At 44.7% G+C, this 14,626-nt stretch overlaps 1 protein-coding gene across 3 annotated transcripts in view; it reads left to right on the top strand.

The window, feature by feature from the left end:
* Positions 1–13,718, top strand: part of alg9 (ALG9 alpha-1,2-mannosyltransferase) — a 231,169-nt gene extending 217,451 nt beyond the window's left edge. For all 3 annotated transcript variants that reach the window (XM_048562193.2, XM_048562194.2, XM_048562197.2), the window contains exon 15: positions 13,065–13,718. In XM_048562193.2, coding sequence (XP_048418150.1) covers positions 13,065–13,188 — 124 coding nt within the window. In that variant the 3' untranslated portion in view covers positions 13,189–13,718. The remainder of the gene's footprint in view (positions 1–13,064) is intronic.
* The last annotated feature ends 908 nt before the right edge of the window (positions 13,719–14,626 follow it).

Raw genomic sequence — 14,626 nt, 5'->3', positions numbered from 1 at the left:
CAAAGCTGCAGCTCAGTATGAAGATCATAAGTTGGAGGTGAGGCCAGGTCTCATTCTAGGATATACAAATCATTAGGCCTCCTTAATTGGGAAGGCTCTTCAGCTCATCGGTAGCCATGGGGACATAACTTGAGTGCAAGCTAACAGATGCTAGTGGCAGGCTGTTAAACCTTCTGGCACTTTTTATAAAGAGTCAGTTAATTGTGGGCTTTTGTCTCTGTGCTCTCAATATTAATATTATGTGGGCATGTATATAAGACCATAAGACATAGGAGCAGAAATTAGGCCACTTAGCCCATCGAATCTGTTCTACCATTCAATCATCGCTGATAAGTTTCTCAGCCCCATTCTCCCACTTTCTCCCCATTACCCTTGGTCCCTTTGACAATCAAGAACCTAGTCATCTCCCTCTTAAATATACTCAATGACCTGCCCTCCGCAGCCTTCTGTGGTAGTGAATTCCGTAGATTCACCACTCTCTGGCTGAAGAAGTTTCTCCTTACCTCCATTCTAAAAGGCCTTCCCTTTACTCTAAGGCTGTACCCTCGGGGCCTAGTCTGTCCTACCCATGTAAATATCTTCCTAATGTCCACCCTGTCTGGGCCATCAATATTCTGTAAGTTTCAATTAGATCCCCCCTCATTCTTTTAAACTCCATTGAGTATAGGTCCAGTGTCCTCAAACACTCCTCATATGTTAAGCTTTTCAATCGTGGGACCACTCTTGTGAACCTCCTCTCAATCCACTGCAGGGCCAGTACATCTTCCTGAGATATGGGCCCCAAAACTATGCACAATCCTCCAATGTGGCCTGACCGGAGCCTTATAGAGCCTCAGAAGTACATCCCTGCTTTTATATTCAAATTCTCACAAAATAAATGCCAAAGTTATATTTGCCTTCCTAACTACTGACGACCTGCAAGTTTACCTTGAGAGAATCCCGGACTACAACTGCCAAATCTCTTTGCACTTCAGACTTCTGAATTATCTCTCCATTTAGAAAATAGTCCAAGCTTTTATTCTTCTTACCAAAGTGCATGACTTCACACTTTCCATCTGCCACCTCTTTGCCTTCTCTCCTAACGTGTCCAAATCCTTCTGCAGCCTCCCTGCATCCTCAACACTACCTATCCCTCCGCCTATCTTTGTATCATCTGTAAACTTAGTCAGAATGTCCTCAGTTCTTTCATTTAGATCATTAATGTACAAAATGAAAAGTTGTGGTCCCAACAGACTGTTTTGGGACGCTGGCTGCCATCCTGAGAAAGACCCTTTTAAGCCCACTCTCTGCTTTCTGCTGGACAGCTAATCTTTTATCCATGCTCGTACCTAGCTTTTAACACCATGGGCCCTTATCTTATTCAGCAGCGCCCTGTATGGCACCTTGTTAAAGGCCTGCTGGAAGTCCAGATAAGATCCATTGGCTCTCCTTGGTCTAACCTGCTCATTATTTCTCTAGCAGATTTGTCAGGCATGACCTCCTCTTGATGAAGTTGTGCTGACTTTGCCCTATTTTACTACACACTTCCAAATATTCAGAAATCTCATCCTTCACAGTGGACTCTAAAATCTTACCCATGACCGAGGTTAGGTTAAACAGCCTGTAATTTTCCATCTTTTGCCTTACTCCTTTTTTAAACAGGCGTGTCATGTTGGCAATTTTCCAGTCCTCTGGAAAATTTTTGGAAGATTACTCGTGCCTTCCAGCGTGAAGACTGACGCAAAGTAATTATTCAGTTCCTCAGCCATTTCCTTGTTCTCCACTACTATATCTCCAGCGTCATTTTCCAGCGGCCCAATGTCCACTTCTGACTGTCTTTTGCCCTTTGTATATCTAAAGAAATTCTTACAGCCCTCCTTTATATTACTGGCTAGCTTGCCCTCATATTTAATCTTCTCCCTCCTTATTTCTTTTTTTTGTTGCCCTCCGTTGGTCTTTGATAGCTTCCCAATCTTCTGGTTTCCACTCCCCTTTACATTACATGATTTCTGTTTTGCTTTTATGCTATCCCTGACTTCAGGCATTGATCTTGCAGTCTACACTTCACATTTAGAGCAGCAGTGGAAAAGAACTGAAATCTGAAACATCCAATTAACAAAAAAAATGCACACCTTCTAGATTACTTTATTATACTTTACAATATCTCCCCCACAGTGATCGAATCGCATCTCTTCTGTTTCTTGCACCTCAGCCCTTAATCCCCCTCCCCACAATAAAAACAAAGACAGAATTCCCCTCATCCTCACGTATCACTCCATTAACCTCCAGATTCAATGCATCATACTCCGCCACTTCTGCCACCTTAAATCTGACCCCAATAAAAAGGATATATTTCCCTCTCCACCCTTATCTGCCTTCCGGGGAGACCACTGTCTCTGCAACTCCCTCATCTGTTCCATGCTCCCCACTAGCCCCACCACATCTGGCACTTTTCACTGCAACCACAGGAGGTGCTATACCTGCCCCACATCTCCCGACTAATGTACATCCCAGACCCCAAGAAATCCTTCCACATTCAACAGATGTTCACCTGCACACCTGCTAATGTGGTCTATTGTATCCGTTGTTCCCAATGTGGCCTCCTGTACATTGGGGAGACCAAGTGGAAGCTCAGAGACCACTTTGTGGACCACCTATGCTCGGTTCGTGACAAACAACAACACCTCCTAGTCGCGAGATAACAAAGTGTCGAGCTGGATGAAAACAGCACACCAAGCAGCATCTTAGGAGCACAAAAGCTGACATTTTGGGCCTTTCTGATAAAGGGTCTAGGCCCAAAACGTTAGCTTTTATGCTCCTAAGATGTTACTTGGCCTGCTGTGTTCATCCAGCTCCACACTTTGTTATCTTGGATTCTCCAGCATCTGCAGTTCCCATCACCACCTAGTCGCAAACCATTTCAACTCCCCTTCTCGCTCCCTGGACAACATGCCCATCCCAGACCACCTCCAGTGCCACAACGATGCCACCGAAAACTGCAGGAACAGTATCTCATATTCCGCTTGGGAACCCTGCAACCCAATGGTTCAATGTGGACTTTGAGCTTCAAAATCTCCCCACCCCCAACCTCATCGCAAAACCAGCCCAGTCTCGGCCCTGCCTCCCTAACCTGTCCATCTTCCCTCCCACCTACCTGCAGCTCCCTCCTCACTGATCTACCCCCATCCCAACTCCCTACCTACACTCACCTTTACTGGCTTCATCCACACCTCCTTGGCATGTCCGTCTTCTCTCCACCTATCTGCTCCTCTATCCACCTTCTATCATCACCTTCCCCTCTCTCTATTTATTTCAGAGCCCCCTTCACCTCCCCCATTTCTGAAGAGGGATCCAGACCCAAAACACCAGCCTTCCTGCTCCTCTGATGCTGCCTGGCCTGCTGTGCCCTCCAGCTCCACACTTTGTTATCTCAGACTCCAGCATCAGCAGTTCCTATTATCTCTGACCTTTTAAGATTGTTGCCTATTTTGAAATATCTAATTCTGATGAGGAATCACAACTCCATTTACTTTAATCACTTTGATATTGTTCTTTTGTTTTTGATGATCATTGTGACGACACCAGAGTTGATGGCATAGTAGACAGTGAAGAAGGATTTCTAAGATTACGCAGGAATCTTGATCAAATAGGTCAATGACCTGAAAATGGCATGTGGAGTTCAGTCTGGATAAATGTGAGGTATTACATTTTAGTAAAACAAATAGGGGTAGGACTTATACAGCTAATGGTCAGGCCTTAGGTAGTGTTGTAGAGCAGAAGGACCTAGAAGTTCAGGCACATTATTCTTTGAAGTTTGCATCACATTTTGACAGGGTAGTTAAAAAGGTGTTTAGCACGCTTACTTTCATTGCTCAGTCCCTTGAGTATAAGAGTTGGGAAGTCATGTTGAGGTTGTACAGGACATTGGTGAGGCCTCTCCTGGAATACTATGTCCAGTTCTGGTTGTCCAGCGAAATGAAGGATATTGTTATACCAAAGAGGGTTGAGATTTATCAGGATGTCACTGGGTATGGAAGGTTTGAGTTATAAAGAGAGGCTGGATAGGCTAGGACTTTTTTCACTGGAGCATGGGAGATTGAGAGGTGACCTTACAGAAGTTTATAGAATCATGAGGGTTATAGATAGGTTTAATTAGTGGGTGTCTTTTCCCTAGGATGGGGGTTTCAAGACTGGGAGGCACCTTTGTAAGGTGAGAGAAGAGAAATTTTAAAAAGGCATGAGGCAAACTTTTTACACAGTGGCTGGTCCGCCTGTGGAATGGACTTCCTGAGGAACTGGTTGATGTGGGCACAATTTCAACATTTAAAAGACATCACCAACCCAAGGAAACCTAAACAGATAAACAGAAAGCAGGACATAACACCAGCGCTTCGTCGGAGGCTCACTGATGATGTTACCTAGAATGGTGACGAAACGTCTGAAAACTAACCTTCCAGCTCAGCGAGCAAACTCACATCCCCTTTAAAAGGCATTTGGATAAGTACATGAATTGGAAAACTTTGGCATGATATGGGCCAGGAGATGGGACCACTTTAGCTTGGGACTATGTTTGGCATAAACTGGTTGGACTGAAGGGTCTGTTTCTGTGCTGTATGACTCTCTGACTCCTACCATGGACAGCTTTCAGGACTGAGGAACCTAATGGAAACTTGAGCCCAAACTCATGCTCTGGATAAAACAAAGAGATTTCTTCAACCGACTCACAACGGGGACCAATATCTAAGACTTCATTCTTTCCTGTGACATTGAATCACGACTGGGCTTCTTGTATACTCTTGAGTTTAGAAGGATGAAAGGGGATCTGATTGAGATGTATAAGATTATTAAGGGATTGGACACTGTGGAGGCAGGAAGCATGTTTCCGCTGATGGGTGAGTCCAGGACCAGAGGACACAGTTTAAAAATAAGGGGTAGGCCATTTAGAACAGAGTTGAGGAAAAATTTCTTCACCCAGAGAGTGGTGGATATATGGAATACTCTGCCCCAGAAGGCAGTGGAGGCCAACTCTCTGGATGCTTTCAAGAAAGAGATAGACAGAGCTCTTAAAGATAGTGGAATCAAGGGTTATGGGGATAAGGCAGGAACAGGATACTGATTGTGGATGATCAGCCATGATCATAATGAATGGTGGCGCTGGCTCGAAGGGCCGAATGGCATACTCCAGCACCTGTTGTCTATTGTCTATTGAATGGTTACATCAGACTGAAGGTCATTTTGCTTGTCGTATCTATGCCCCTCTCTGCCTCTAGTCCCATTCCCCTGTCTGGTTCCCATAGCACCGCAAATATTTTCCCATCAGCTAATGATCCAATTCCCTTTTGAAAGCCAGGGCTAAATCTGTCTGCACCATACTCTCAGGCAGTATATTCCAGATCCTAATCACTCACAGCATTTTTAAAAATTGCTCTTTCTTCCTGTACCTTTGGTTATAGAGTCATAGAGTGGTACAGCATGGAAACAGATGCATTGGTCCAAGTTATCCATGCTGACCAGATATCCCAAATTAATCTAGTCCCATTTGCCAGCATTTGGTCCATATCCCTTCTCACCCTTCCTATTCATGCCTGTACCAGCCTCCACCACCTCCTCTGGCAGCTCATTCCGAACACACACAATCCTCTGCATGAATAAGTTGCCCCTTAGGAACCTTTTAAATCCTTCCCTTTCACCTTAACCCTATGCCCGCTAGTTTTGGACTACCCCTCCCAAGGGTAAAGACCTTGTCTGTTTACTCTATCAATGTCCTTCATAATTTTATAAGCCCCTATAAGGTCACCCCTCAGCCTCCGACACTCCAGGGAAAATAGCTCCAACCTATTCAGTCTCTCCCCATACCTTAAACCCTACAGCTCTGACAACACCTTCGCAAATATTTTCTTTTACTATTTGGTACCTGGATCAATCATTGTAAGTTTTCGCCCATCAGAAACCAGAGTGTTTTTTTTTAAATGTTTCAACACTTTGAAATCAAAAGTTTGACGATCCTCTGCTAATTTCCTTTACACTTTGGCTATCAGCAAATCTGGTGATGAACTATAGACTTCAATGTGTGGTTTATCATTTCCAAACATGAAACATGATTTATCATGCAAAGTTTAATTAATCTTTGGCATCAGGCAAATAAATGCTGTGGTCTAGTTGCAATTGCTGAGCATTTCCTTCACAATATACAGAACGGCCCAGATCGGCACTGGGAAACAAAACTCATTCACATAACTTATTATTAACAAGGCACTTTTGCAAACTCAATCACAAATGAAATGCATTGGCAGCCAAGTCTTGATAGAACAAGTCACAAGCTCACACATTGTCTGAACAGGGTGGGGTATGGAAAGGATGAATCGGGCTGTCATCAGCTGTCTATAAAATCAGGTGGCTGTTTAAACTGCTCATACTGCATTCTGATGGCTTAGGACATTAATTACTTGAACTCTAACTAAATTACACAGCTTGTCACTAGACTCCCACTGTCACTATGTCATTAACTCTTGGTGTGCTTAACTGCTTTTGCACATTTTTCTGTTGCTTAACCATTGCCAGTTCATTTGCAATGCTGATTCCTTTTATCCTCCTAAATGCACAAACTTTAGGGTAAAGTCAAAACTAAGAGTGTAGGTTGTGAAAAGATTGCAAAGACAAGGGGAGAAATTTAAATTCAGACTCCTGGAGTCCAGGCGGAAAAAGTGACCTTTCTAAATGTTGCTCGAAGCTGTGTCATTTTAACTGTTTTGGGGTAATTGAGACACTTGCCTGATTTAGTTTAGTATGTTTCGCATAATGAGACATCCCTAGGTGTTTTGTGGCAGATCGCTGAAACAAATTATGATCTTGCCATGTCAGAAGATGTTAAATAAGATGACCGTACGCCAGGTCAGGGTGGTAGGTTTAAAGGAGGAAAGTGAAGAGGAGATAACACAGTGTGGAGCTGGTGGAACACAGCAGGCCAGGCAGCATCTGAGGAGCAGGAAAGCTGATGTTTCGGGTTGGCACTCTTCTTCAGAAGTGAAGAGGAGAGGTTAGAGTTTGAGTAAAGGCAACTAAAGGCAGGGCCACTAATAATGGAATGATTAAAATAGAGGCCAAGCCCATAATTTGTGGCATGCAGGTACCTCAAAGGTCTTAAAGGATGTTGAGATTTCAGAGACAGAGAGGGGCCAGGCCATTGAGGAATTTGTAAACCGAAATCTATTTGTTTTTTAAAATATGAATACATATAAATCAAGGCCGATTGTCATGAGGACAGGCCTTTCCAAAGGAAGTGAGGGTCAGAACCTCTAGTGGCGTGACCAGCTGAGATTGTGAGGTCACAAGCTCTAAGACGGCAATGACCAATCGCTTTCTCTAATAGTTTTCTCCTCTTCCCTCATCATCCACTGAGGGTGTAAGAAATTTCTAAACCTTTGCAGAACCAATAAGGAGTGTGCTTCTAGGTTCCTTAAAGCAAGTTTGGGAAGGATCCTAGTTGCTGTTAGGACAGCGTCAGGGTTTCCCTCTTATTTTCCTGGGCTCCTGTCTTTTCCAATGCTGTCTGTGCACTGCCAGGTTAAGTCCCTTCATTATCCCCAAGGCACATGGCTCCTTGGCTCAGCTCATAATGTGCTCACCTCTAACAGAACAACATGCGGTGTCATTCTGTGGAGATGAGCACACAAGACAGGCTGACACTCCAGCAAGGTACTGAAGGATAAATGATGAAATGTCAGTCATTTACTCTACTTTAGGTACTGCGCAAAGGAGGGGATAATGTTTTCCGTATCCTAGCCAACATTCCCCCAAACCCTGAGCACCAATAACACACAAACTGGTTATCACAGATGGACAGGCAAAATTTTGATGCATCAAAACGGGTGGCACAGTGCCTCAGTGTTGCCTCATGGGACCAGGGACCCGGGTCCGATTCTAGCCTTGGGCAACCAACTACAGAGTTTGCACATTCTCCCTGTGTCTATGTGGATTTCCTTCAGGTGCTCCGATTTTCTCCCACAGTCCAAAGGAGAGCAGGTTAGGGTGGATTGGCCATGCTAAATTTTCCACAATGTCCAGAGATGTACAGGTTAGGTGGTTTAGCCATAGGAAGTGCAGGGTTAGGGTAGGGAGGTGGGTCTGGGTGGGATGCTCTTTGGAGAGTCAATACGGAGTGATGGACTGAATAGCCTGCATCCACACTCTAGGGACTCTATGGTTCTATGAAAACCTTTATATTTTTGGAATTAAGTTGTAATGTGTGCCTTATCCATATTCTTTGTGTCTCCTCTTTCTTATTGTCAAGAGATGCAGTGCGAGTTACTTACCATTCCAGCAGATCTAGCTAAAAATCATCTTCCAACTTTACAGAAATTGCGTATGTGTAACTGGATGACCACCTCTGGGTCATTTATTGACTGAATGATTTTATTGTCACCTGTACTGAAAAACAGTGAAAAGCTTTGTTTACGAGCAGTACAGGCAGATCAAAGCAAGCAAAGGATGTACAGATCAAAAAGACTTACAGAGGCATGCAGGTTACATTGCAGGTCACATTATTTGAGGCTGGAACCCATTCAACAGTCTGTTAACAGCCGGAAAGCAGCTGTTCCTGAACCTGCTTGTGCGTGAGTTCAAGTTGCTGTACCTTTTCCTGATGGAAGGGGTTGTAGGAGATCATTACCAGGGTGCAATGGGCCTTTGATGATGTTGGCCACCTTCCGGTGACAGTGAGCTGTGTACATAGAGTCAATGGATGGAAGGTTGGCTTCCATGATGGTCTGGGCTGTGCCCATCACTTTCTGCAGTTTCCTATGATCCTAGGCAGAGCAGTTGCTGTACCAGGCCGTTATGCACCCAGGCAGTGTACTTTCAGTGGTGCACCTATAGACGTTGTTGAGCGTCCTTACAAACATACCAAATTTCCTGAACCACCTGAGGAAAAGGAAGTGTTGTTGTGCCTTCTTGACTGTTGCATCTACATGGAAAGTCCAGGACAGGTCATTGGTTATCGTCACTCCAAGAGACCTGATGCTCTTCACTCTCTCAACCTCAGTTCCCTCGATGTAGATGGAGGTGTGTTCTCTTTCTGAAGTCGACAAGCAGTTCTTTAGTTTTGCTGATGTTGAGAGACAGATTGTTTTAATTGCACCATGTCACCAAGCTGTCCATCTGCCTTCTGTATTTTGACTCGTCATTGTTAGGTATCCGTCCCACTACAGTGGTGTCTTGGGGAAAATTGATCACATTCCAATCAAGATGGTGGCAGAACAGGATGATCCAACTGGAGCTCCTCTGCTTTCAGTCTCCCGGTGAGTCTGGGCCCAGTCTCCTGGTGGTTTGTGGCATTTCTCTGCCTGGTCTCTCGGTGTCTCATGGCAGCTCTGAGCCTGGTCTCTCGGCTATATGTCACTCGATCTCATGGCGGTGTCTTGGCTCGGCATGTAAGTGGATCCTGCCTTGGCATGTTTCTGAGGCACTGTTTTGGGGGGAGATTGGAGAGGCAACAGTTTCAACATCAACCCCAGTACCTGCAGCGACTGCTTTGAGAACAGACAGCTAAGGTCTCCCAGAGAGTCTCCTGGCGGCTCTGAGCCTGGTCTCTCGGTGTCCCATGGCGGCTCAGCCTGGTCTCTCAGTGTCTCGTGGCGGCTCAGCCTAATCTCACGGTGTCTCATGGTGGCTCTCCGCCTGGTCTCTCGGTGTCTCATGGCGGCTCAGCCTGGTCTCTCTGTGTCTCATGGTGGCTCAGCCTGGTCTCTTGGTGTCTCATGGTGGCTCTCCGCCTGGTCTCTCGGTGTCTCGTGGCGGCTCAGCCTGGTCTCTCTGTGTCTCATGGTGGCTCAGCCTGGTCTCTTGGTGTCTCATGGTGGCTCTCCGCCTGGTCTCTCGGTGTCTCATGGCAGCTTAGAGGGAACTCATCAAAGACTGCTGAACTTTTAGCTTATTCCTTTTCCTAGAGTAAACTAGGAAAGACTTTATGTAAACTATAAACCACACCTTTATTTTTCTACTGTTCAATGAAATAATGCTTAACTTTTTAACTCGTTTCTCTTAAAACTTTGTACCAAAGCCTTTTTCATGGAGTGTGATCCCACAGGTACCTTAGCAAAGTATCATGTTGTATCAGATTTTCCAACAATGTCCACATGTGGACAATTTCCAGAAGATGTTATATAAGCAGCAATTGACAACTGAAACTGACAATCTACAGCTACCAGTCATATTTCCACTATTGCCTTAGCTGAGATCCACTGACAAATAGGACAAATTAGTGTTTGAAAGTCAGTTTATAGCAAGTCATAAATTTAATTACACCTGGGAATTAATTTACTGTTTAACACCAAGGGTCTCCAGACAGTACTTTCCACACCCAGAAGGACAAGAGCAGCAGATGGAGGGTAACACATCACCTCTTGGTTCCACTCCAAAGCAGTTACAATCCTGATTTGAAGATATGTTGCCATTCCTTCAGTGTCGCTGAATCAAAATCCTGAAACTCCCTCTGTAACGGCATTGTGTAATTACCTGCAGCAGTTGGACTTCAGCAGTTCAGTCAGGAAGCTCACCACCATCTTCTCAAGGGCAGCTAGGGAGGGGCAATAAACAGTAGCTCAGCCAGCGATGTCCATGTTCCATCGTCTTCAGTAACCACAGACGCAATTAACAAACATGTTGAAATGGACCCCATGTACGTACCACTATGGTACAAAACCAGAAACAGGACTGCCCACAATGGCAGACTGGACCATATAAATTCAGACAGAAACAAGCGCTTCAACAGAGGGTAGACAGCACTGATGATGTCACCCTGAAGGGAGACAAAACCTTTGCATAAAAACCAGTCAGCTCGGCAAACATAAGAACACAAGAACTAGGAGCAGGAGTAGGCCATCCGCCCTTTGAGCCTGCCCCGCCATTTAATAAGATCATGGCTGATCTATTTGAGGCTCAGCTCCACTTACCCGCCCACTCACCATAACCCTTAATTCCTTTACTGCTCAAAAATTTATCTAGCCTTGCCTTAAACACATTCAGCAAGGTAGCTTCAACCGCTTCACTGGGCAGGGTATTCCACAGATTCACAGCCCTTTGGGTGAAGAAGTTCCTCCTAACGTCAGTCCCACATCTGCTTCCCTTTATATTGAGGTGACGCCCTCTAGACCTAGTTTCACCTGCTAGTGGAAACAACCTCTCTGTCTCTACCTTACTTATTCCCTTCATAATCCTATATGTTTCTATAAGATCTCCCTTCAATCTCCTGAATTCCAATGAGTATACTCCCAGTCTACGCAGTCTCTCCTCATAATCCAACCCTCTCAAGTCTGGAATCAACCGAGTGAATCTCCTCTGCATCCTCTCCTGTGCTAGTATATCCCTTCTCAAGTAAGGAGACCAAAACTGCACACAGTACTCCAGGTCTGGCCTCATCAGGACCCTATACAGCTGCAGCATAGCCTCCCTGTTTTTAAACTCCATCCCTCTAGCAATGGCAGACAAAATTCGATTTGTCATTTTAATTACCTGTTGTATCCGCAATCCAGTGTGATGCATTTTTTTACAATTTAAAACATAGTCCATTTTGCTGTTATTCCTACCAAAATGGATGTCCTCACACTTACCAACATTGTGCTCCATCTGCCAGACCTTTGCCACTCACTTAGACTATCTATATCCCTCTGCAGACTTTGTGTCTTCTGCACACTTTGCTCTACTGCCCACCTTAGTGTCATCTGCAAATTTTGACACACCACACTTAGTCCTCAACTCTAACCCACAACTCAAACCAAGCTACAGATCTTCATTAGAACATTAGTCAAAGATGTGACTTTTGCCCACACTCTTATCTTTCAGGCAGCTGAAGGAAGTTCCCATGGTACCATTCCTGTCAATATCTGTTTCTCAATAAATGTCATTGTGAAGTTAAAATGGTCCATGGTGTCATTGCTGTTGTGAGAGATTTCCCCAGGGCTTCAGTACTCCAGCGCAGTATTGAGGGAGTACTACACTGCTGGAAATGCTGCTCTTGGAGACAGTGTTCAACTGAGTGCAGAATTGCCTGCTCAACTTGATTACAAAGTTCTTTGGATTATTCAGAAGAAGCTCAAGGGAGGTAATTTGTAAACCTGGCTAGTATTAATTCCTTAATCATTATCACAAAAGCTGATTATCTTGTCATTATCACAACGCGAATGCATTAAGAAAAAAGTGGATGGCAGGATAGCAAAGAGTTCGTCCAGCTATACTGCATAAGATGTAATACCTTTGAGACCCAATGTTACTGCCACAGGCTGCTTGTGGGAGCTTGCTATGTCCAGGAAGGCTGCCGTGTTCCCTACAACAATGACTACACTTGGAAAATACTTCATTGGTTTTAAAACAATTTGAGTTGTCCATTGGTCATGGCAAATGCAATATAAATGTGAGTTTTTCTTTTAATATGTGGATTAGCTGGCATCTTTTCTTACGTTAAGTAAGGAAATGTACTTACTTAATTTCCTTTTGTTCAGTGCTCCTTCAGAGTCGCTGGAACAAAATCCTGGACCTCTCTCCCTAACCACATTGTGGGTCTACCTACCAGCAGGTAGACTGCAGCAGCCACAGAACGCAGCTCACCACAACCTTCTCAAGGGACAACTAGGGATATGCGAGAAATGCTGGCCCAGCCAGTGATCCCCAGGTCCCATGAGCGAATAGAAAATAACACAGTACTTTGAAAATGCTTAAAACAAAACACTACAGATGCTGGAAATCTGAAACAAAAACAGAAATTTCTGGCAGTTCCGGGTGCATCCGCGGCGAGAAAGCAGTCAACATTTCAAGTCCAGTGACCATACTTTCGTGTTCAGAAGAGAGTTCACTGGACCTGTTACGTTAACTCTGCTTTCGCTCCACAGATGCTAGCGGACCTGCTGAGTTTCTCCAGCAATTTCTGCTTTTGTTTCAAAAGTTCATGACTGTCTGTGAAAGGCACTATATAAAAGCAAATCCTTACTCTTTCAGTAACACTTATTAAGTTACTGTCACTACGGTTAGTATCTTATTAGAAGCTGCATTAATTGCATTGAACTAATTCTGTTTTGATTTTTCTTGTGTCTTAGATCATCGCGGCTCTTCCGTGCTTTCTACATTCCCATCTTGTCTGAGCAGTACACGGTGTACACAAACTATACCATTCTGAAACCGAGGCGATCGAAGCCAGTGCGGAGAAAGAGTGGAGGCTAGAACACTACACCGGCAAGAGAGAAGAAGGGAGGAATCACAATCGGAGACAGTGACTGCTAAGCTCTGTGCTGTCTTGTCTCAGCTAATCATAGATGTTTACATTTCTTGCCTGCCCTGTAATAATGTATGAAAAATCCGTCATGTGCCCTGCCTGCGTTTTTCCCCTTCTTGTGCGTTCCCTGAGAAACTGTTGTGACTTTCGGACAAGACTATGGACCATCTGCTATATCCTACTGAGGATAAATTAAAAATGCATTCCCCATATCAATAAACAAATGTGTGCGTCACTGTGTGTTTTCCTGGAGTGGTAGTGGTCCGTTCCCATCTGCTCCTGACCAAGCCGGCAGCTGGTGTCCATTCCGAAGATTGGCTGAGCAAAGGCTGCATCTTCAAATCTTTAAACAGCCAGCCAGGAGTGTCTTCTCATTGCGATGTGGGTGTTGGCTCCTTTGCCAAGTTTCCACATTTCCTTTACTGCATGATGGTTAAAAATGAATTGGAATCCAATGTAAATAAAGCCATGTTGTGACCCCGTGATATCTGGAGTTAAATTTCTGCTCGCTGAGGTCTTTTTCAGTGCCACATTTTGCCAGAGTTGAGGACAAGGGAGAGTCAATGTCTGAGCCTCAGATGCTTCAGTGTGCTCTGCTGCTTTGGAACTGGGCAGTGTCCAAGCTAATAGCTTTAATCAGTGCTGGAGCAGGATTAACCTATTCAAGGCTTGGCACCTTTAAATGCTTGGGTGGGTGTTCAAATTTTTGCTGGTGTGGCTGTTCCACTGGACAACCATGATGAGGAAGAAGATGGTTGTCTGGAATAGGTGAGTGAGTGAGCGCACAGGAATCCACATGCACAAGCCCTCTGCACCACCAACATTCAGTCGCAGCAGTGCGTACAGTCTACAAGATGCACTGCAGAAATTCACCAAGGCTTCTTAGACAGCACCTTCCAAACCCACGACCACTTCCCTCTAGAAGGACAGGGGAAGCGGATACTCGGGCAACACTATCACCAAGCTCCCCTCCAAGCCACTCACCACCCTGACATGGAAATATATCATCGCTCCTTCAGTGACACTGGGTCAAAATCCTGGAATTCCCTCCCTAATGGCATTGTGGATCTGCCTTAGGCCCACAGACTGCAGCGGCTCAAGAAGGCAGCTCAACATCATCTTCTCCAGGGCAACTAGGGACAGGCAATAAATGTTGGCCCAGCCAATGATGGCCATTTCGCATAAGTAAGCAAAGAATAATTTCCCCTAATATTCAATATCTGTAACCGTGCTGAGGTACTGGAGGTGCCATACTTTAGAGTTATACAGCATGGAAACAGACCCTTTGGTCCAACTCTTCCATGCTGACCAGATACCCCAATTTGACCAATACCACTTGAAACCCTTCCTATTCATGTACCCATCCAGGTGCCTTTTAAATGTAAT

This window comes from Stegostoma tigrinum, chromosome 32 (assembly GCF_030684315.1).
Source record: "Stegostoma tigrinum isolate sSteTig4 chromosome 32, sSteTig4.hap1, whole genome shotgun sequence".
NCBI classification, from domain to species: domain Eukaryota; kingdom Metazoa; phylum Chordata; class Chondrichthyes; order Orectolobiformes; family Stegostomatidae; genus Stegostoma; species Stegostoma tigrinum.
Note: the sequence above shows the minus strand (reverse complement) of the source record. Positions and strands in the feature narration are given on the sequence as shown.